General features: G+C 35.4%; 1 protein-coding gene and 2 long non-coding RNA genes across 6 annotated transcripts; all 3 read left to right on the top strand.

Annotated features, from left to right (window-relative positions):
- Nucleotides 1-7,646: 7,646 nt before the first annotated feature.
- LOC149382093 (uncharacterized) lies at nt 7,647-10,611 on the top strand. Of its 4 annotated transcripts, none has more exons than XR_016293883.1 (12): nt 7,647-7,989; nt 8,101-8,205; nt 8,591-8,717; nt 8,814-8,881; nt 9,033-9,104; nt 9,188-9,241; nt 9,339-9,429; nt 9,591-9,686; nt 9,809-9,868; nt 9,990-10,090; nt 10,158-10,308; nt 10,411-10,611. It is a non-coding gene; the product is annotated as an uncharacterized LOC149382093 (long non-coding RNA). The 4 variants fall into 4 exon arrangements; XR_016293886.1 differs by having other exon boundaries at nt 8,086-8,205; XR_016293884.1 differs by having other exon boundaries at nt 7,647-8,015.
- An 88-nt stretch (nt 10,612-10,699) lies between these two features.
- Nucleotides 10,700-18,016, top strand: LOC149382092 (uncharacterized). The gene is made up of 23 exons (XR_016293882.1): nt 10,700-10,775; nt 10,864-11,052; nt 11,173-11,229; nt 11,314-11,431; nt 11,536-11,994; nt 12,077-12,289; nt 12,466-12,551; nt 12,682-12,743; nt 12,852-12,929; nt 13,100-13,274; nt 13,349-13,726; nt 13,835-14,003; nt 14,217-14,442; nt 14,534-14,747; nt 15,094-15,208; nt 15,312-15,580; nt 15,684-15,825; nt 15,899-16,218; nt 16,311-16,479; nt 16,553-16,765; nt 16,852-17,064; nt 17,290-17,695; nt 17,777-18,016. It is a non-coding gene; the product is annotated as an uncharacterized LOC149382092 (long non-coding RNA).
- A 265-nt stretch (nt 18,017-18,281) lies between these two features.
- LOC149382091 (uncharacterized) lies at nt 18,282-22,807 on the top strand. The gene is made up of 11 exons (XM_089601455.1): nt 18,282-18,293; nt 18,444-18,485; nt 18,588-18,673; nt 18,849-18,930; nt 19,626-19,672; nt 19,767-19,814; nt 19,905-20,017; nt 20,174-20,240; nt 20,391-20,591; nt 22,190-22,250; nt 22,376-22,807. Exons 1-9 carry the CDS (start codon nt 18,282-18,284, stop codon nt 20,569-20,571), a joined length of 678 nt encoding a protein of 225 aa, XP_089457581.1. The 3' UTR covers nt 20,572-20,591; nt 22,190-22,250; nt 22,376-22,807.
- The last annotated feature ends 200 nt before the right edge of the window (nt 22,808-23,007 follow it).

Below are 23,007 nucleotides of genomic sequence, written 5' to 3'. Positions count from 1 at the left end.
GTCTATTTTCAATTATAAGCATCAAAAGGTATACAGTCTTATTTTCCTCTTGCGAGAAAAGTTGATGTAGAAGATAACGATCAAATTCATTAGGTTCAAGTCATGCCATCACTAAATGCCAAAATATAATATTTCCACAACCTAACACATGCTTTGAATTTCTATGTTGAGAAAGAGAGACACACAGTTTATTAAAGTTAATATTGGCTTTCCTTTTGGGTTAGAAATTTTACACATTGGTTTGCATTTTGGGTTGAAAGCTAGTTGAGGAAAATAACTGACAAAAGTCTCGAGAGGGAACAAAATTGTTAAAACAAGCTCGTAAATGTATAAAATAGTTCATCCATTTTTATAATTTATCCAGTGTTCATTTTCAAAAGTTTGTAGACTATCAATGATGCTTATCTTCAATGTAATAAAATATTACAATACTGATGGTTAACAATAGGAGCTACTGCATTAAAGTTATATACAGCCTTAAAAATATGCAAATAATTTGGCACTTTTGTAGTTGTTCTAGGATATAAAGAAAATGCTTCCATGGAGATTTATTTATTTATTTTTTGTCATGGGTTGTAGTAGTTGGAAGGTTGTAATTAACTTACATGTTACATCTTTACATGAGAGTATATTAACTTACCTGTTACATCTTTGTATAGTAGGCGACTATAACATTCATCTTATCCTTCTGCTTAGGTTTGTTTTTTAATAAAGAAAAATCACGAAACTTCCATTAAAATAAGATAAAATACCTTTGAATACTATAAAATAACTTCTTACAAGACACATAAAAAAACATAAGGCGAATTAAATCTAACATTAAATCTAAATAATCGCTACCTTCCAAAAAATGAAAGAACGAAAAACAAATTAAAAATTAAGCACACGCAAAACTATTTCAAAGTACAAAAATAATTACTAGGTAGATTCATTCAATCGAGTTTCGATGATCATAAGGTATAGACTAAAATCTAACAAGGAACTCAAATCAAGATGGGGGATAACAGCTAATCTATTTTTTATCAAAAACTAAACCAAGAAAAATTTAACAACAAAATAAAGTGTTCACCAACCACCATATAGTTGGAAATACACACCAATAAAACAATAGAAAAAATATTTAAGAATAAAGGCAAAAGAAAGTCCCACCAAACATGGATCGTCATAATCCAAAACCCACTCAAAGTTGGTCGTCACCCAGCTTCTGGTCACTGGCCTCCTCGTCGAGACCAAAAGCTCCATCTTGGTAAAATTCCTACCCTTTTGGACGCCAACAATCATCATCTAATGAAGTCGGTGAAACCAACAATCATCATCTAATGAAGACTCGTGTCATCGGCGAGATACCAGCCACTACAGAACACCGTACAATCACCATTAAGAATCTCTTGATCGAATAAGAAATGTACAATGAGAAGACGATTGATGGTAAGGAAAATATGAGAAACGGAGGAGAATCGAGAGGGGAAGAGACTAAAAAAGTAGGAGAAATAGTGATTTAATGTAATCCCTTCTCTCAAATCATATTAAAGTCACGTCGAGAGTCTAGGATCCAAGACCTTTAGAAAAAAAGTAACGTATATTGTTTTTTAGAGAACAAAAAGTCGTAACTTAGTACCTGTTTTTTTTTTTTTTTTTAAATATGGCTCTTTTGTGCTTAGTTTATTCTAAGATAATTTTTCTAGGGATTAGAAGGTGATGTGTCTGCTATTAAATTACACAGCTTAGCTTAATATATTTTGGAATTAACAAAAGGATTTGTGTGCTCAATTAAAAAAATATTAGTTATTTATGTGATTGGATGGCTCTATGTGTGCTTGATATGGGTAGTAGCCATTTGATTACTTGGTGATGAAAAATGCACCAATTAGTTAACAGGAATAATTTTTTAGTTTGATCAACAGATCATATGAGACCAAACAAATTAATGGGTCCCACTATAATGAGCTGTGCGTCCCACTTGTTTTGCCTGTTTTTTCTTACGTTGTTGCAAGGTTTTAAATGTCGTTTTCGTTGCCATTTCGAGCCTCTTAATTTACGGAAAATCGACACATCGACGGAAAACTGAACGGAAAAAAGTGAAAAATGGCAACTGATATGCCGTTATCGATGGAAAATCGACAAGCCGACGAAAAACCGAACGGAAAAAATATGGCATAATATATTAAAATATATATACAAAACCCATATATATATATATATATATATATATATATATATACCTTCAGTTTTAAATTTGTAAAATATATGATACTTAATATATGTATGATATTTGTTTTAAAAGGTTATGGCGATGTATATATTATATCTTTACAAGTTTAATTATATATATGTCTAATATATTTATTTTTTGACAAAATGTATATATTCTTTTACTCTCTCTCTCTCTCTATATATATATATATATATATATATATATATGTATTTAAGAGAAATGTTCAAAAAATGCAATAACTATCCTTTAAAAGATTGCTGGAATAATATACGTAACATATATATATATATATATATATATATATATATATATATATGTTACTTAAGATTGCATGTTACATCAAAATGTATATATACTTAAGATTGCATGTTACATCTTTGAATAGTTGACGGCTATAACATTCACCTTATCCTTCTGCTAAGATTTTTTTTAATAAAGAAAAATCACGAAACTTCCATTAAAAACAAGATAAAATACCTTCAGATACAATAAAATAACATCTTACAAGATACATAAAAAAACATAAGGCGAAGTAAATCTAACACTAAATCTAAATAATCGCTACCTTCCAAAAAATGAAATAACAAAAAGTAAATTAAAAATTGAGCACACATAAAATTCTTTCAAAGTACAAAAATAATTAATAAATAGATTCATTCAACCGAGTTTCGATGACCATAATGTATAAACTAAAATCTAACAAGGAACTCAAACCAAAATGGGGGATGACAGCTAATCTATCTTTTATCAAAAACCAAACCAAGAAAAATTTAACAACAAAATAAAGTGTTCACCAACCACCATAAAACAATAGGAAAAAATATTTAAGAATAAATGTAAAGGAAAGTCCCAAACATGGATCGTCATAATCCAAAACCCACTCAAAAGTTGGTTGCCACCCAGCCTCCGGTCACTAGCGCTCCTCGTCGAGACCAAAAGCTCTATCCTCGCAAAACTCCTACCCTTGTGGACTCGTGTCATCAACGAGATATTAGCAGAACACCGTAAGATCATCATTGAGAATTTCTTGATCAGATAAGAAATGTACAATGAGAAAATGATTGATGGGAATGAAAATATGAGAAACGGGGGAGAATCAAGAGGGAAGAGAATAAAAAAGTTGGAGAAAGAGTGATTTAATGTAATCCGTTCTCTCAAATCATGTTAACGTCACGCCGAGAGTCTAGGATCCATGACCTCTAGAAAAAAGTAATATATAATGATTTTGAGAGAACAAAAAACCGTAACTTAGTACCTTTAAAAAAATATGTCTATTTGGTGCTTAGTTTATTCTAAGATAATTTTTCTAGGGATTAGAAGGTGATGTGTCTGCTATTAAATGACGCGGCTTAGCTTAGTATATTTTGGAATTAGCAAAAGGATTCGCGTCCTCGATTAAAGAAATATTAGTTGTTTATGTGAGTGGATGACTCTATGCGTGCTTGATATAGGTAGTAGCCATTTGATTATTTGGTGATGAAAAATGCACCAATTAGTTAACAAAAATAAATTTTGTTGTCTGATCAACGGATCAGATGAGACCAAACAAAGTAATGGGTCCCACTATAATGAGCTGTGGGTCCCACGAGAAGAAGAAACAAGAAAAACGATTGTTTTTATTACTTTTTATTTTATTTTTAGTTTCGTTCATCCAAAAAAATTGAGATTAACGTTGTTTGTGCTCCAAGAAGATTTGTATTGACTATTGATCATATAATGTTTATTAAAAAAATTAGTAGTACGAGAAAAGGAAAATAGACATGTAGTTAAAGCCATTTTATTTTTTGTCTTTTCCAAATCTAATGATACAAGTTTAGGAAAGATACATTTTGAAACAATGTTCTCTATGGTTTCAACAGAATGTTGAACCATGTTTGTTATATGGCTAATAGTAATTTGATTACTTAGTTTATGGTCATGAAATTATTGGCACATTTTTTATAGTCACAACAAAATTAAAGTTATGGACAATATTATGTAAGTAAAGCCCAAGATTATTGGGACAAAAACTTGTCTCACATATTTATTCGCCAAATGAAATTAAAAGTATTTGTTGTAATCTTTTATTTAATTTACACATCTAATTCAAATTAAGAGAAATAATTTATAGGTCGAAATTAATTAAATTATTTGTTCAATTAATTGAATTAACTGTTTTACCTCTTTTTACGTGTCTACTTAAAATTTCATGAAACTTGAATTAATTTTAAAAAAGAATATAGGTTATTAGACTATCGATCTAATTGTCCTATCAAATTTTGACAACAAATATACTTGAATATTATAATAGTAACAAGCGCATTTATCTCAAAACACACAATTTATAGTGAGACTGAGAACTATTGCTACGTAAAATTCCTGAAAATAATGATTTCGTCATTACACTTCACTTTTTCAAATTATAAAAAAAAGAGCTCACCAAGAAAGAAAATAAAAGAAGAGATACGGGGAGGGGAGGCAAGGGAAAAGAGGAGAAGGATGAAGAAGAATCTCGTTTTTTTCAAACTACCTTATGAATCAAACCATCATCGACGATTGAGCTGCTTAGTTTCTTGAACAACTCGCGCAAAGCCTCTACATCATTCACACTGACTGCCAAAAAAAAAAAAAAAACACCGGTCTAATTAATTTAGCAGCACAAGTCAGAGATCAGAGAATAAAAAAAAACGACATATATCAATTTAATGATGAGAACGAACAAACGACGAACATATGATGAATTACTAGCGAGACGAACGACGCCGTCGAAGGTGTCAGTGGAGGGCTCTCTCCGACGAACATATGCTAATCTATTTGGCCACTTTTTATTTCAATTCCTATTTTTAGTTTCTAGGGTGATTAGAATTTTACTTGAATCAGATCGCAGAGAAGAGTAGATCTTCCACGGTGGCACTGAATGCAGTGAAGAGTAAACCTCGCTAGGAGTTTGTTTTGCCTATGTCATGTGTGTCTAGTGTGGTTTTAATTCTGTTACCTTTGACAGTTATCGTACCCGATTGTCTGTAATTTCTTGTTTTTGCAGGACATGGGCTGTGAGGTGCACGTGAGTATGAAGAGCTGATTTTGATGAGGTATATGGAGCGGAGAAAAGTATAGCACATTCTTGATTAATAGCGCACGTTATGTTTAACTTTCCAAGTTAATAGGATTTCGTAGAAAGAATTTCATATAAAATTCTACCTAGAAATATTTTCAAAGTATCTATGCTAATTGAAATGATGGATTTTCTGGTAACACTTGCACTTTTGTGTAGGTTTATAGTTTGGTTAGATGGTTCAGTGCACATATCAGAAGCTAAGGAAGGCAAGTGTACTTCTTGTTTGCTTAACCGACAATGGTGAGTTTTTTTCTAAGTGCGAAAACTAGCAATAAATAAAGGGGGAGGGAAGTAAATATATAGTGCGAGACGTCGTGTGGTGGAATTCGACTTTTTTTTTTATTTCTTTATATATATATATATATATATATATGCGTTACATTGAAAAATTACAAAATAGCCTTTTGAAATAATTATTACTAAAATAATCGAAATTTTACATTTTTCAGTAAATAGTTAAAATGGTCTTTTAGTTATATAGCCATTTGACTCGTAACGGTTTGTATAACATTTTTTTGTAAATTTTATAACCACCTAAACTTATTTACGGAACTCAAAGGGTAAAAAAAAAACTAAAAATAGGCGGGAATGTTTTTAGGTATTTTTGTCTTTTTTAGCACCGTAAATGAGTTGAGGTAATTATTTACAAAAAATTGATTATTTAGCAATTCTTGAACTTTCGACGGCTTATTTGACTAGTTTTTTTTTATAAGTAAAATTGTATTCTAAAAAAAATCACCGTGTGATTGAAAAATGTGACTAATTATATTGGTGTTGGACTATGTCAATTAGCTTAAAGACCATTTTGGACTCACAACGAACATGCCCCTAGCCAATATAAATATTTTCAATATATAACAAACACGACCGACACCTTGCGACGAGTTAAGCTATTTTTAACTTATCCCGACGAAAAAAATGAGTTTAGTTATTTCCATCCCGGCCTCTTGTAAATGGCATAGTGAGTTGAGTCATTCATAACTCAATCGTTACAAAATCGGATGCAATATACAACCAGCAAATCTCCAATGCTTGCGCTTTGCAAGATTTCGCTTGTTTTCATTGTCGAAATAGTACAAATTAGAGATCATTGCGAAGATGGAGCTCGTCATTGTAGTAGATTATTATGAATCTGGAGATAATTGAAAAGTCATTGTTTGTTGTAGTGGGAAATCGTTGCTTGTGAAACCGAAATTCGTTGTCATCAGAGTTTGTTGCGAAGTTGGAGTTTGCTATCATTAGAGAACGTTGGGATGACGAAGATCACAAGTGATGATTGATGCACTAGAGAAGGGTATGATTGTAAAAAAAAATTAGAAACAAGAATTTCGATATGTTATAAAATCAATGTTAAATTAGAAGTCGATAAACTGTTAATCGTGTTATTCTCTAAAAAAAGCTAGGTGTTATTCTCTAAAAAATGCTAAGTGCAACTTGAAGACCAAGCAAACAACTTTGTTGCGTATTTTAATACATGGAAAATTAATTAATGGCAAAGTTGGAATCTCGTGGCCCTGAAGGATTGGTGATGCCTTGTCCGACAGGTCTGCTTGCCGATCGCTGTGATTTTCTTGCTCGGCCGACTTTGAGGGGTGAGTGGTGCCTTAGTTGTAACCGATTTTATTCGCAAGTGTCACACGTTCTTTTTTTACGACAATCTAGTTCGAGCTCTTATGGAGCGCGTCTTCGATTGTCGTGAGTCGGTTGATAATCAGCTATCCTCTGAATTTCAATTCGTATCACGGGGCGTTCTTCAATACGGCATTTCTTAATTACCGGGCTTAGCGGCTCAATGTCATTTTGTCAAAATAGTCGAACTCTACTCCCACAAGTAACACTTTTGTGGTTAAAAATGTAGGGATGACGTGGTAATGGCCGCATGGACCCATGTATTACATGTATAGTCTGTCAGCATATCTAATGATGCATCAATTTGTTTCCTATATAACAAGTATTGAAAGTCTAATAGAACGAGGTTCATAGAATACATTTTATAGATGAATATAATTTTTTATACATGGTTATCATATTTTATACATCCAAGTCGACGACTCAGATTAAATATGTGTTGACTATAGCTGTGGCGTCCTTTAATAATTTAAAAAATACACATTTTATTAAGGGAAATATCATTAAAATGATTATAAGGAAAATGAATAAGTTAATAATTTATTTAGATGTTAAAAAATGTTATAACTTTTAATTGTAAAGAATACTAGTGGTGTGGCGTGTAGCCTACTTGCTTTGTTTTCACTAATGGGCCCATGAGCCCAGTCCACTTGTTAGGAACGGGCCAAGGCCCAAAATATTCTTCAAGGGAATTTGAGCGCCAAAATGAATTGCTAAGCGCCAAGGAAATCAAGAAAAAGGAAAGTAGGAAGAAGGAGAGAGAAACAGAGGATTTTGCATGACCCGATTAAGAAATCGGGAAATGGAAACTGAGGGAAGAAACTTTTGTACCGTTAGGAAAGAGTTTCATCGGAGACTATATATACGCTCCTCAGGAAAGAGAGAGAGAGAACAAAAAAAAAAGGAAGAGGGTTTCTAGAGAGAGAGAGAATTCTCTACTTTCCTAGCTTGTCTCCAAATACCTAGCCTGTCTGAACCGAAGGGAAAACATCTCAATCGCAAGAAAATCCATCTCTGGAGATAGACGACGAAGAACATCGTCAACGTGGTTCGAGTTCTTCTCTATTTCCCACTGTTAGGTTTCTTTTAATTTCTTCCTAGGGTTCTCTTTGGGCGTCGATTATCGTATCTAATTAAATTGTAGTTTCCTTTTATCTAGGTCAAAGATCGGAGACGAGGTCTGTGGCTCGCTGTTTATACTAAATTGATGGTTATCGCCGCCGATCAGGACCAGTCGCTCTGTGTGACCTCATTCTTAGAAGAGGTACATAATTTTTTCTCCGTCATTTTTTATGAGAAATATCTTGTAGTTGAACTTGCTCTCGTGTGTTTGGGTTCCTGATCTTAAAACGGCCATTTTCTGATTTATCATCCCACGATTTATGTTTCTTATTTTACTAATCACGATTCACCCGATCGTTTCAAGATGTTATATTATATCTTTTAATTAGATCGAAAACTGCCGTATCTTGCTTTTTTGAGACTAGCACTGTCGTCAAGGCTTACAATGCTAAAGAATGTTGATCTTGTCTTTGATTGATCAGAATTTTATGACAGTTTAAATCAAGAATCAACCACGATCAAGTGTTGTAATCTATTCTGCTATAAATTCACTTCTATTTACCTATGCTATTTTTTTTCCTCTTCAGGAGGTATTTTGCGAGACGCTCTTCGACTTCAGCCACGACACGAAACCCACGCACCTTCGTCGAGTCTTCCTCACTGCCGATCGAGACCAGTCTCTCTCGCTCTGCGCGAGCACAATCTGAAACTGATGTATGATATTACAACTAATGCGTTCTCAATAACCTCCTAGTTCAATTCTTGCATTTGTCTAATTCTAACTCGTTGGTTTGATGTATAATTCTTTAGGTTCAGACAGTAGCCGAGAGAATTTATGGCTTCTTCCATTTGAGAAGCATGTTTGCTCTTCTTTTTCGGTGAGCAATGACCAGACAAATCATACATAGTTTGAAATCATTTTTAAATATGTTCCTTACTTAATTTTTTTAATTCTTTATTTGTTCTAGCTTGTTAGAATTTGAATGTTCTTCTTTTAACTCCCCTGGGGCTTTTCTTCTCGTTGAAAAGGTGTTTTTGGTCGTCCACGCTAGGTCTGGTCGTCTCCGAAGCAGAAACGCGAGGACGAGAACAGAGAAATGGGTAATCTATATATCCACTTTTTATTTCAATTCCTATATTTAGGTTATAGGGTGATTGTAATTTTTACTTGAATCAAACTGCAGAGAAGAGTAGAGCTTCCACGGTGGCACTGAATGTAGAGAGTCGTCAGTCCAAAGGTCGGTTGCTCGAGTGAAGTTCTGAATTTACAAAGATTAGCTCTCAAGAAGGTAGGAGTTTTTTTTAGTCAATGTCTGAAATTTCTTGTTTTTGCAGGACATGGGCTGTGAGGTTAACCCCGAGTACGAAGGGCTGGTTTTGATGACGTATATGGATCGGAGTTTGTGTTTTCCTGCCAACATAAAAGGTATAGCACATTCTGACTAATAGCACATGTTATGTTTAAGCTTCCAAGTTTATAGGATTTTGTAGAAAGAACTTCATATTAAATTCTACCTAGAAATATTTCAAAGTATCTATGCTAATTGAAATGGTGGATTTTCTGGCAACACTTGCACTTTTGTTTAGGTTTTTATTTTGGGGTAGAGGGTTCAGTGCACAAGCCATTTGCCGCGTATAACAAGACGAGACTTTAGTGTGGCGATGAGCTAACTCAAGAATCAGGTTCATTACTTGCTCTTTCTCAAAAACTTCTTCATAATAGTCTCTACATAGGAACTTGTTGTTAGCATCTTACTTTTGTCGTCACTAGAAATCATATTCAATGTATTATTTCCCTGTCTCAGGTACTAAGGGTCCTCTTTTGAAGATCTCTTCCGATAAGTAAAAGGAAATCCCACGTCAAGGTATGTTGTTATTCCAGACCCTTGTTTAATCAGGTTACGTTTTGGATATTATTTCCGTCCACTGTATGTTACAGTAGTATTTTACTACTTCCATTGTTTAAAATAGAGGGCTTTGAGGCAGGTTTCCAAGATCGTCGGAACAAATATTCTTCCTGGTGCAATTGCACAGTATCTGAAAGGAATACGAGCTACTGGATTTGGCGGAGTATCTGATATCCGAAGGTCCGTTCTTTTCTAGTGTCATTATTATAATGATTTTATGCTATGCTGAATTTATATTGCATCACAGGCAAATCCTTCAGTTTCTCCAGTTCTCGAAACATCAATTGATTACGAACTGAAAACGTTATCAGCTGCAATTAGTTATGGCAGTCCTGCACTCTTACAAAGGACCATCTCAAAGAAGCCATCCATTCTGCTTTAAGTGTCCGTCTTGGAAGGTTTTTGGCTATCTATTTGTTATTGTTTCATACCTCTTAGTACATGTAAACTCTTTTTGTTTCAATGGCTCTTAGTTTTATTGATTGTTCGGCAATTCATAGGTTAATAATGGAGCTGGAGATAATCTTCTGAAACAAAAAAATTAAGTATTGCAAAAAAGGAAAAAAAAAGAGAGTATAAAAAAAAAGAAAAAAGAGAGAGAGAGAGGAAAACACAAGAAAAAACAAGGAAAAAAAAAGAACAAAATGATTGTTGAGCCACTCCCTAAGCAATTCGAGAGTATGGACACTCCCACGCCAAGGACCATTGTTATTGTTTCATACCTATTAGTACATGTAAACTCTTTTTGTTTCAATGGCTCTAAGTCTTATTGATTGTTTGGAAATTCATAGGTTAAATGGAGTTGGAGATCATCTTCTGCGGTCCCTCCATGGAAGTCTGGTTCTTTATTATCCAGTTGATCAGTGTAGGTATCATTAAGCTTTTTTCGATGTTGTCTTTGTTAGTTACACGCAGTAGATTAGAACAAACTTACCGATCAACTCATCATGTAGGTGTTTTACATGACACTGCTGGGTCTGAAGAATGGTTTAGCACAAAAGACTACGTTGATGATTAACATCTGGCTGGACCCAACTGGCATATCCCAAGTGTGTGGACTTTGCAAATGAGCTTCTGGACCTTCGTTTTCGTTCAGCATTGGATGACATTCTTAGAATGTGTCAAACTCCATTGTGATCCTGGTAATTTCTCAATGGTCTGTTTACGCCTTATTCAAATAGTGTTGGTTTCATTTATGGAAGATGTTATGGGGGAATGAATTGCGTGCAAGTTAATAACGCATCCATTGTTTTTTTTACCAGGAGATGAGAAAGAGCACTTGAAAGTGACTCTCTTGCGTATAGGTTCTTCGTTTCAAGGTGTTTTGTCTTGCTTCCCTGATTTCATCCGACAATCAAGAAATGCCTCATCTCTCTCTCTCTCTCTCTCTCTCTCTCTCTTAGGAAGTTTGGAATACGATGAATGGGCAAATCACAGGCAGGCTTAGAAGCTGAAATCATATGCTATAATAGAGCCATCAATAAACTTTGTCGCGTCATCGTACTCCAAAGGATAAAGAAGGTAAACCATGCTGTACTTTTATATGTCTTCTTCATAAAAGTTGGTTGTGCTTCCATTTGTTTAGTTATTTTGGAGATGATATGAAATTATGTTCTTAATTTCAGGCCAAGGTAGGCACGTTATCAATAACGTGTACATGTGGGTCTTGAGGGTGATATAAGGATGAGGAGTTTGGAGGAAGAAATGGAAAGAGAAAAAAAAAATGAAAGAGGAAGAAAATAAAAATGAAGAATGAAATAAGAAAAGAAAAAAGCAGACGAAAAGAAAAGAACCAAACGAAAAAAAAGAAAAAAAAGAAAAGAAAATGAAAGAGGAAAAGGAAAAAAAAAATGAAGAATGAAAAAAGAAAAAAAAAGAGAAGGAAAAAGAAAAGAAAAAAAGGGAAAAAGAGGAAAAGGACAAAAAAAAATAGAAGGAAAAAAAATGAGGAGTGAAATAAGAAAAGAGAAAAGTGAAATATGGAAAGTTGGAATGGGGAAAGCTTCATTGCCGTCTTTGTTCTACACGCCACGCTTGAAGAGACGTTGCCCAGAGTTCAATGTTCATGTTTTGCTACGATACAGGTTAGTTCTCTCTCTCTCTCTCTCTCTCACACACACACACACACAATGAATATATATTTACATAACAATCCTTTTTTAACAGATCTCCGAGTGAAGATGACTGACGTAATGTGCACTGAGCAGAAGAGAGAAATCTCAGTCTTGCAAAGCATTGATCTCAGTTGCATTTCTTTACACGGTCAACGATCAATTCGATTTCTTTGCTGCGACTTTGTATCTAACAGATCTCGTCGTCAACAATTCGGATTCTGTTTCATCTCTGGTTTTCAAGGGTATATGGTTTCTCTCCCGAAAGGTAACGTTCTGTCAGGTTCTAATGGTTGGTAAGATGTAGGATTTTAGAAAAAGCCAAATGAATGGAAACTGTACTAAATTTTATGATAGTATATGGAACTGAATATTCAGCACCTCTTCAAATCTCTCCTATTAATCGTCTCATATCTCTGTCTCTTTTTTTTTTTGGTGATGTAGCTTTTCCCATTTTATCATCCCCTCTCTCAAGTCTTTCAAGATCATAAAATTCATTGGATGTACACGGTCATGTAATCCCACTCCAGGTGCGTAGTCCGAAATCGACTGTGTTGCACAAAATACATTGTTCTTTTCCAGGTTTTCTTCTAGTTTCTAGTACCAACATAAGTTTAATGTACGATGCGTTATCAATAATTTTATTTTTTGTTATGAAAGAAAAGCAAACCAAGGCTGGTCTACCCTTGCCAGGCTACTTTTGAACTGCTGATCTACAAGAGGTTTTATCCATTATTCTTTCTTGACCGCTGATTCAAACTTGGAAACAAGGAACTTTTATATTCGGAGTACTATTGATAAGTTTCCCTAACTCTTTATTCATCATGCAGACCTTTATTCTTTCGACTACAGAAAGTTGACAAATCTGGAGTACTATTGATAAGTTTCTTGTAGATAACCAAGTTGAGGTAAGTTCCTGTTTTTTGTTTTTTTTTTTTTTTTTGGCGTAGTTTCATTTGTGAAACAATGTGCCTATCTACAATGTGACTGTATTGCATATAAATTCTCGAGGTATGTTACTTCAAAGTGGATTTTCATTGCAAACTAGTATGTTAACTTTTCTTAATTATGCTTTCAGAAAGCGCAGAAGCCATCCTCCCCTACTTGAAACTCGAGAGTAAAGGCTGAGGGAACCAAATATGAATTGATAGTGCAGAGGCCTTCCACTCCTACGTGAAGCTTGACTGTGCAGAACGACAAAACGAAAAATGTGGAGCACTGTTGAGAAGTTTCTTGTAGCCATCCGAGTTGAGGTAAGTTCCTTCATTTGTAGTTCTAATTGTGAAATATTTTGCCCTTGCACGCTGACTGTATTTTTGTGGTTCAGGTACAAGAACACATAGCTGCTGTTCTCGCCGAGTATTTAAGGGCAAAATGTCGAGTATCTAAGAAGGTAGGAGGAATAAAATTTAAGTATTGCAAAAAAGGAAAAGAAAATTGAAAATAAGAGAAGAAAAAAAAAGGGAAAAAAAAAGAAGATTACAAAAAAAAAAAGAGGAAAAAAAGAGTACACAAAAAAGGAAAAAAAAGAGTACACCAAAAAAAAAAAAGGAAAAAAAAGAGTACAAAAAAAAAATTAAAAAAAAAGAGTACCAAAAAAAAAAAAAAAGGGAAAGAAAACAAAAGAAAAAGAAGAAGAAAGATCAACATGCTTGTTGCGCCACTCCCTTAATCAACTCGAGAGTTTGGACACTCCCAGGTCAAGGTAGATTGCTCTTATCTCTATCCTTTTAATGATTTTATATCATTTTTTGTGTGTGTGTGTGTGTGTTGATAATTCAATTAACTGGCTTCTGGAATTTTATCATTGTAGAGTTTACAGATTAGGGAGTGGGATTGTTGTGTAAACTATAATGTGTTCATCGTGGGAATAGAACAAGGATTAGTGAGTGAACTACAATTCTCGAGCCTGTGTTGTAGAGGAGGCTGCTTAGTCCACATTTCGTTCACTGCCTCTTCGTCGTTGATCTGCGAAAACTGAGGTTTGTCTTTGTCCTGGCATTTATTTGAAAAATAAGTCTAGGTTTTTTTAATCTAGTTCTGAACTTTTTTTTTGGGGCTTGTTTCCTTTTTTGGGGCTTGTTTCGGGTTTTTCCCGTAGCACCACTCATGTAATCGGTTTTCGCATGTTTTTAATATAATGGTGTTCTTGTTTTAAAAAAAAAATCTAGTTCTGAACTTTAATTATTTTGCAGATGTGGTCAGATATTCAAACTTGATTTAAATCCTCGAGGGTAGCATGAGACTGATGTAGTCTCAAAGAGGATAACCGGAATTAGAAACGTTTTCATTACCAGCGCTTAGTTGCAAGATAAGTTCTCTTTCGCTGAAGAAAATAAGATCAGTGAATACTTCGACTTCGTCCAATTTTACCAAAGCCATCTATTCTCTTCACCACAACGAGGTTAATGGCATACAATGGTAAGTCTCCATTTTCTCCCTTTCAATTTGATTGCAAGTAATTTTCATGAATTAGTCATTCTGATTTCGGGGTCTTGTTTTTTCTTGTTAGATTTGTGTCAAAATGATGCTCACAAATTTTCTTGTGAAGAACCTCGACGAGTAAATTGTCTGTTAGCTATCACCACGCAGTCCAAGGCAGTCGAACTCCATGTTGGACCTCCTGCGGTAGTTTTTCGGACGGCCTGTACCTGATCTGCATCTTGAAGTCAATGATGTAGATAGCAGTTTCTTGGCCCAAAAGCTTCATGACATATATTGCCCAAGTAAGTCTTTATGTTTGAGAATTACTTCTGATTTGGTGTTATTTTAACTTAGATCGTCAGTAACAAATACTAGTTAACCATGCTGTACATAGAGGTGACACACAGTGTTGACTGCAATGGTAGTCCTAGGAAACGGGGACGTTTCTATGGTCTTAGCTAATTAGATACTTAATGGTATACTTGAATATGTTAAACATAGTGTTGTTTGTTCCTAAAATTGTGTTTGAACATTGAGCATAAACATAGTAAAGAATTCGGACGACAGTATCCTATTGATACTCATTGTTTGCATCATAGATGCCTTGCATCAATTTTTTCGTAATACCTCTCTCTCTCTCTCTCACAGAAACTTTGGAATACGATAAGTCAAATCCCAGGCAGGCTCTGAAGCTGGAATCATCTTCTATAATAGAGCCTCCAATAAAATTTGTTGTGTCACTGCACTCCACTGGCTAAAGAAGGTAAACAATGCAGTACTTTTATTTGTCTTCTTCGTTATAGTTAGATATGCTTCCATTTATTTGCTTATTTGGAGATGATACTAGATTATGTTCTTAAATCCAGGCCAAGGTGGGCTCTTATTGATAACATGTACATGCGCCTCCTGAGGGTGATGGAAGGATGAGATGTTTGGAGGAACAAATGGAAAAAGAAAAAAAAAATGAAAAAAAGAAAAGAAAAAGAAAGTGGAAAAGAAAAAAAAAAGAAAAAAAAGCGAACGAAAGAAAAAAAAAGAAATGAAAAGAAAAAAAAATAGAAAAGAGTGAAATTTGGAAAGTGGGAATGGGGAAAGCTTCATTGCCTATCAACGTCCAAGTTCCGCTTCAATGCAGGTTACTCTCTCTCTCATTTCATGGACCAGAAACTCAATTCTCTAGCTCTTTAAACATCATGTATTATCTTTTGACTATGCTTGTCTATGGGGCTTTATTACAGGCACACCTCCAGGCTTGGTGGGAAGCGATGACTGAGAGGAATTACCAACGCATCACAAAACCAGCTGCTCCTACAGTGAAACAGTGAAAATTGACAAATCTGGAGTACTGTTGAGAAGTTTCTTGTAGCCAACCAAGTTAAGGTAAGTTCCTTTTTTAAAAGTCCTGCTTTTGAAGTAGTGTGCCTATATACACTGACTGTATTTTGTGGCTCAGGTACAAGAACACATAGATGCTCTTTGCTGAGTATTTAAGGAAAAACACGTAAGAGTATCTGAGAAAACAGGAGGAAAAAAAAGTATGGCACAAAGGAAACGTATTGCAAAAAGGGAAAAAGAAAGACAACTGAAAAAAAGAAGAAGAAAATAGAAATGAAAAAAAGATAAAAAAAAAAGAAGAAGAAAATAGAAATGAAAAAAAGAAAAAAAAAAGGAAAAAGAAAAAAAAAGGAAAAAGAAAAAAAAAGAAGAAAGAATAAAACGCTTGTTGTGCCACTCCCCTAAGCAATTCGAGAGTGTGGACACTCCCGCGCCAAGGTATGCTGTTCTTATCTGTGCCCTTTTAATGATGTCATCAATTTTTTGTGTGTTGATAATTCAATTAATGGGCTTGAATTTTATTTTTGTAGAGTTTACAGATCTGGGAGTGGGATTGATATGTGAACTACAATGTGTTCATTGTGGGAGTAGTATAAGGATTAGTCAGTGAACTTCAATGCTTGAGCCTGTGTTGTAGAGGAGGCTGCTGAGACTACATTCAGTCCACTGCCTCGTCGTCGTCAATCTGCAAAAACTGAGGTTTGTCCAGGCATGTTTTCAAACATTAAGTTTAGGACCTTTAATCAAGTTCTGAACTTAAATTATTTTGCAGATGTGGGCAAATATTCAAATTTATTCAAATCCTCGATTCGGGCATGAGACTGGTTGTAGTCTCAAAAGAGGAAAACCGGAATTAGACATATTCTCAATTGCAAGATATTTTCTCTTTCGCTGAAGAAAACGGGACCAGTGAAGACTTCGCCTTCGTCCAATTATACCAAAGCCATTTATTCTCTTCACACACCGAGGTTCATGGCATACATCTGTAAGCCTCACTTTTCCTACTTTCAATTTTTTAAGTAATTTTCATGAATTGATCATTCTGATTTGGTTCCTGTTTTTTCTTGTTAGATTTGTGTCAAAATGATGCCCAAGAATTTGTTTGTGAAGAAACTCGACGAGTAAATCTCCTGTTTACTATCACCACGCAGTCCAAGGCAGTCGGAACTCCACGTTGAATCTTCTACGGTAGTTCTCGGACAGCCTGAACCTGATCTTCATCCTGAGTCGGTGATGTGGATATCAGTTGCTTGGCCAAAAAGCCTCATGACGTGCATTGCCCAAGTAAGTTTTTGCTCGAGAATTACTTTTGAGTTGGTGTTATTATAACTCAATTAATCTGATTGCATTGCAAGTCCTTGAAAATGGGGACGTTGTATGGTCTTAGACTCTTAGCTAATTAGATACTTAATGGTATTTGATTTTTTTGTGAATTGATATTCTTAGTTTATTTCATTCATTTACTTTGGTGTCCGAATTTTACTTTTATTTTTCATTTTGATCATGCAGCAATAGCAGCACATATGGCGCTCTCGCATGAACCGGAGGACTAAAAAAGTTGGAAGAGTGAACTAATGATAAGATGTTTAAGAAAAAAGAAGTTGTGTATCTGAGAAAACAGGATGAAATGTAAAAAAGTATTGCTAAAAAGGAAAAGAAACAAAAAGCACAGGAAAAAAAAAAGCTAAAAAAAAATAAGGAGAAAAAAAAGGAAAAAAATTGAAAAGAAAATATAAATTAAGGAAAAAGAAAAGAAGGGAGAAGAAAAGAAAAAAAGTGAAATAATGAAAGTGGGAATGATCATAGCTCTATTGCCATCTATGTTCTACACGCCATGCTTGGAGAGTTGTGGCCATGATTTCTAATCAAACAACAAAGACAGAGAGGTCAGTGTCTGAGTTCTGCTTCGATGCAGGTTATCTGTTTCTTTCTCTCTCTCTCTCTCACACACACACATACAAATAATATATATTTACATAATAATTTTTTTTTGCAGACCTCTGATTCCCAAAGGCTGGTTTGATCACCGAGCATATGAGAGAAGTCACGATCTTGTAAAAGGTCTGTAAACAAGTAAATCGATCGCATCTTCACCTTTGGCAAGGTATTAATCTCTGCGGCCTTTGTTTACTTAGTTTTGCCAAAGCAAAGTTATGCCTTTGGGTTCCCTTTTTACTTCATTATACCCAAACCTATCTTTGTTTTCTTTACTAGGTCAGCTTTAGTGCAAGCTTTTTTTTTTTTTTTTTTTTTTTTGAATCTTGTACTGGTGACTATATGTTTGAGGGTCTGAATATTGATAGTGAGGAGTTCTCTCACTTGAGTGACTCACAGAAAAAGAAAAAAAACCGTCTTGTAATTTATTGGTCATATTGTATAAATACATGTATGAAACGAAATTATAACATGTGTTTGTCTTGTTTACAAGGTTTTCTGCCCGAAAGTACAGCAAAGCTACATCTACGATCAAGCGATTGCTCTGATTCTCAACAAAGTTTTCGATGGCTTCAATTGTACCGTCTCTGCATACAAGCAGACGGGCTTCAATAGGCCATCCCTTAATTTTTTTTTATTTTTTATATTTTTTTTTCCATTCTCTGATCTGTGTGGAGAGGCTGGTGTTATCCCTTGGGCCGTTCGTTAATCTGAGTCTTCCTTGAAAGCCGCTCAGCCTGCTCGCCCTCATCACAAGCCACGAGGTTCGGGTAAAAGCATGTGCAAACTCATTTCTACAACACACCTCTTTTTTAGCTTTGAGCATGTAATCTAACTCATCCCTCTCTCTCTCTCTCTCTCTCTCTCTCCAGCTGCGCTTGTTGAAGTTTACACACCGAAGATGCCAATTATCGAGACCCACTTTCACTCTTAACTTTCGGAGGTGTTATCTGCTCAAGTAAGCTCTCATATTTTCGATCTCTTTAGCTTATTTCCTAAAGTAGTGGAAAGTTAGGTTTGTGTATCTGATCGTTTACATCTTGTGACCAGACACTGACCAGAAATTCCTTAGCTCTTTATTCATCATGCCTTTATCTCTCGACTATGTTATTTTTTGGGCGCCTTCATTGCAGTCACACCTTCAGTCTTTCGAGTACAGAGAAACAACAAATTTGGAGTACTGTCGAGAAGCTTATCGTAGACAACCAAGTCAAGGTAAATTCGTTATAATATTGATGCAAAAAAAGGTTCTTTTTAATTGTAGTTCCAATTGTTAAATGGTGTGCCTCTATACACTGATTGTATTTTGTGGTTCAGGTACGAGAATACGCAACGACTGTTGTAGCAGGCCAAATGGAGGGCGTGGGCCAACCTGGGTCGGGCCAGGCTCGGGAAAGGAGTGGGTGGGACCGAACATGGGTAGGGACAGGCTCGGAAAAGGGGTGGGGGGGACCGAACCTGGGTCGGGCGAGGCTCGGGAAAGGGGTGGGTAGACCGAACCTGGGTCGGGCTAGGCTCGGGATGGGGTTGGTGGGACCGAACATGGGTAGGGGCAAGCTCGGAAAAGGGGTGGGGGGACCGAACCTGGGTCGGGCTAGACTCGGGATAGGGGTGACTGGGACCGAACCTGGGTCGGGCCAGGCTCGGGATAGGGATAGGTCCAGGTTCGGGGAAGGGGTGGGTGGGACCAAACATGGGTCGGGACAGGCTCAGGGAATGGGGATTACTAGGGAATGGGGATTACTAACTACTAACTACTACCTTTACCAACTATTAACATACTAACTTGCTAACTCACAAACTAGTAACATACTAACTCGCTAACTCACTAACTATTAACTTTACTAACTATTAACATACTAACTCGCTAACTCACTTACTTTTTTTGCTAACAGGTTTTTGTTTTGCAGGTTCAGGTACTCTGCAGGCTTCCAAGTCCGTGCCATTGTCCTGCTAGGTATTACGTTTTATTAAGTAGGCAATTATGGTCTTTTTCTTAATATGTTGAGTTGTTTTATTGGTGTTAAATTCTGACCAAGATAATTTACCAGGATTGCATTTTTTATTAAAGTGAAGGACTGTGCTCCTCTTCATTTCAGGTAAACAGGTAGTGGTTTATTCCATAAATTTTATTTCTCTTATTCTCTGCTTATTATTCGTTGCTGACATTATCTAGATTCTACAAATAGATCTCAAGTTCCTTCGTCGCAAAACCCCTTACTTGTCAACAATCTAATCCATTCTATCCATTCTCTTGTCCCGATCTCTAGTCTCCGCAGAGTCTATCCTTCTCTCCCAAAAGGTAACTGTCTCCATGAATTTTTTTATTTCATATTAATTATTACTAAAAGACTTTTGTTCATCCTTTAGAAAATATCTTGCTCACTCGAGCTGTCCATTGTTGTCACTTTCATACTAGTCTAATTCTGATTCGTTGCTTTGATGTATAATCTTTTAGGTTCCGACAGTATCCGAGAGAGTTTTTGGCTTCTTCCATTTGAGAAGCTTGTTTGCTCCTCTTTTCGGTGAGCAATGACCAACAAATCATACATAGTTAGAAATCATTTTTATATATGTTCCTTATTTGGATGTTTCAATTCTTTGTTTGTTCTAGCTTGTTAAGATTTGAATGTTCTTCATTTAACTCCCCCGGGGCTTTTATTCTCGCTGAACAGGTGTTTTGCATCGTCCATGCCTGAGTCTCGTTACAAATTTTTAGCAAATCCAGCAGATCACCGCCCGGCTCCGGCGCTACGGCAAGATCGAGGGCAAAAACGTCTTTTACTGGTTCCAGAACCACAAGGCCCGAGAGAGGCAGAAGCGCCGCCGCCAAATGGAGTCCACCACCGCCGCTGACGACCTCAACAAAGATCTAGGTGAGTCGAATATAATTTCATTAAATTTAGGGTTTTGATTCATTCTTTTCACAAGAACTTTATGTCTCATATGCATAAACAATAAAGGATCCGGATCACTATTTATGATAAATTTGTATTAAAGATTAAAGTGATATGTATTATAGCTGCGCTAGCGATTGATATCATTGTCACGTTTTGTATTAATTAGTCTCTAAAAAATGTATTGATTTACTACCTAATTATGTTGGAACAAAACTTTGACCTTCTTATCTGCAATAACAGAAAGTAGAGGGAGAAAGAGAGGGCTGTTCCTTTTTTGTTTGGCTTTATCTCTTCACTCTCTTTTCTATAGATGTCTGGTTAGAGGGTATTTATCTTTTCTTCTGAGTTTATTCCAATTGTTGTTTGGATTGTGAAAAAAGTAGTGTGCTTTTTTGTTTTTCTTTTTGTCAAAGAGTCACCAATACAGCCGGGTCCGGCTGTGCTTTCGCACGTTGCTTTTGTAATTAGGCTTAATGCCCCTGTTAATATAAAGAGTCTCGTTTAAAAAAAAAAATGATCAAGAATGTTAATCTTGTATTTGATTGATTATAATTTATGACAAGAATGAACCACAATTGAGTGTTGTGGTCTATACTGCTATAAATACACTTCTTATCTATGATTTTATTTTCTTCTTCAGCAATGGCACGAAGCCCACGCTCCTTCGTCAAGTGCCTTGCTGTTCCCCCGGTCCGTCATTGAGGCGAAGAAGAATTTGTAGATATAATTACCGATCGAATGGTTCTCGCGGACGATCAAGACCCAACCTGTCTCGCTCAGTCTCAAACTGACCTAGTTGTCAAATGAATGGAATCTCGAATCAGAAGGTGTGCTTATTTCATTTAAACTGTTTGTTTTTCTCTTTCCATCTTCAATAACAATTGTCTATGCATAATCTTAATACAAACTATCATGTTTTCATCATACAAACTGGTCGGTTGTTTTGCAGGAGATTGATGCGATGGAAGATGAGACGCTTATTCAAGCGCCGATCGCCAATCTATGGCATTGCCTACCTCGTATGAAGACCCACTTGCCTGAAGCGCCACACATACCTGTTGTAGTAGAGATTAAGGTAATATTCAGAGCTTAGGTTATACAGCAATGACACACAATAAGTGGTTTTCTTACATACATTTTGCTTTCAGATCTGTGACATGGTGGTTGTTGCTCGGTCTTTGAATCTTACCCAAGTCGTTCCAAATCTCTCTTTAAAGATTGTTTTGACTCAACTTTTAACTCCGGTAAGGCAGACCTAATCGCCACTCTTTTTATCCAGTTTTTTGTTTTAAATTCCGATATTTTTCAGTTTCGTTTTCAAAACAATCTCCCCAAATTTTGGTTGCTCGTTGAAATGGTTGTTCTTAGGTATACAGTTTTTCTGTGTGGAATCTGATTCCCATTTCACTGTGTATTTTAACTTTAAGGCTGCCAGGACAACGTGGAACCAGTATTTGAAAAAAAAAAAAAAATAATAATGATGGCTTTAAATTGATTTCTTAATTAAAGTGCTTATTATTTTTCTTATTTTTTTTTATTTTCTCACTGCTGATACTAATTCTCTTGTTTTGAAGAGGTGTATGGAGTGCAAACTTGACTATGCCAACCACCTAAAATAAACAGCAGATCCAGAAGGTATGCTTATTTCCACCTAAACTGTTTGTTTATCTTTCCATAATACATCTTCATAAACAATCGGTTTTTTTTTTTTTTTTTTTTTTTTTTTTACTGGTCGCTAATATAATTAATTTGCCTTCCAGTTGCTTTACATGTTGGTTGGGACGGGTCTCGCTCTGGGACATCGAACCCGTCACGCCCCTGTTTTGCATATGTCCCCCTCCGTTTTTTCTGATCGACACACTAAGAAGATGAAGACGAAGAAGATTGTTTGCTTCTTCATCATGATCTTTTTCGGGTACATCTTTTTCAGCCAAGCCTTTTTTTTTTTTTTTTTTTTTTTTTTTTTTTTTTTTTTTTCCCATTAACAATCGTCTATGCATAATCTTAATACAAACTATCATACTTTTCACCTTCAATCTCCTAGTTAGATACTTTCGTGGATTACTCAAAGGGATTAAACTTTATTTTATTTTCAAGGTCTATTATTTTTTACATATACAAAAAAAATTATTGATTAACCTCTCCCACACTGTTTTGGCTGGTTCTGAAAAATTTGTCGTAGGATTTTTTTTTGGGGGGGGGGGGGAGAGGGGTTTAGGTTGTTGGGACGGCCGTGTGTTTAGGCGTCTAGTTTTCAGAGTCTGTTAAATCTTTTGGGGGATGTTAATCAATCTCTATTTCATTAAAAAAGAAAAAAAAAACTTCTAAAACTATATGTATTATATTTTTTTTGGCTTAGAATTACATATATGCATTCTTTTATGTACTTTCT

Source organism: Urtica dioica, chromosome 11 (assembly GCF_054948205.1).
Source record: "Urtica dioica subsp. dioica isolate 48M chromosome 11, U.dioica_male_clone48M_v1_H2, whole genome shotgun sequence".
NCBI lineage: Eukaryota > Viridiplantae > Streptophyta > Magnoliopsida > Rosales > Urticaceae > Urtica > Urtica dioica.
This window is presented reverse-complemented; position numbering and strand designations above follow the sequence as displayed.

Bases quoted from the DNA above. Each gene is read 5' to 3' on its own strand.
- LOC149382091 (XM_089601455.1), top strand. The intron at 18,674-18,848 runs GTAAGCTCTCAT...CCTTCATTGCAG, and splicing joins CGGAGGTGTTATCTGCTCAA to TCACACCTTCAGTCTTTCGA. The intron at 19,673-19,766 runs GTATTACGTTTT...ATAATTTACCAG, and splicing joins CCGTGCCATTGTCCTGCTAG to GATTGCATTTTTTATTAAAG.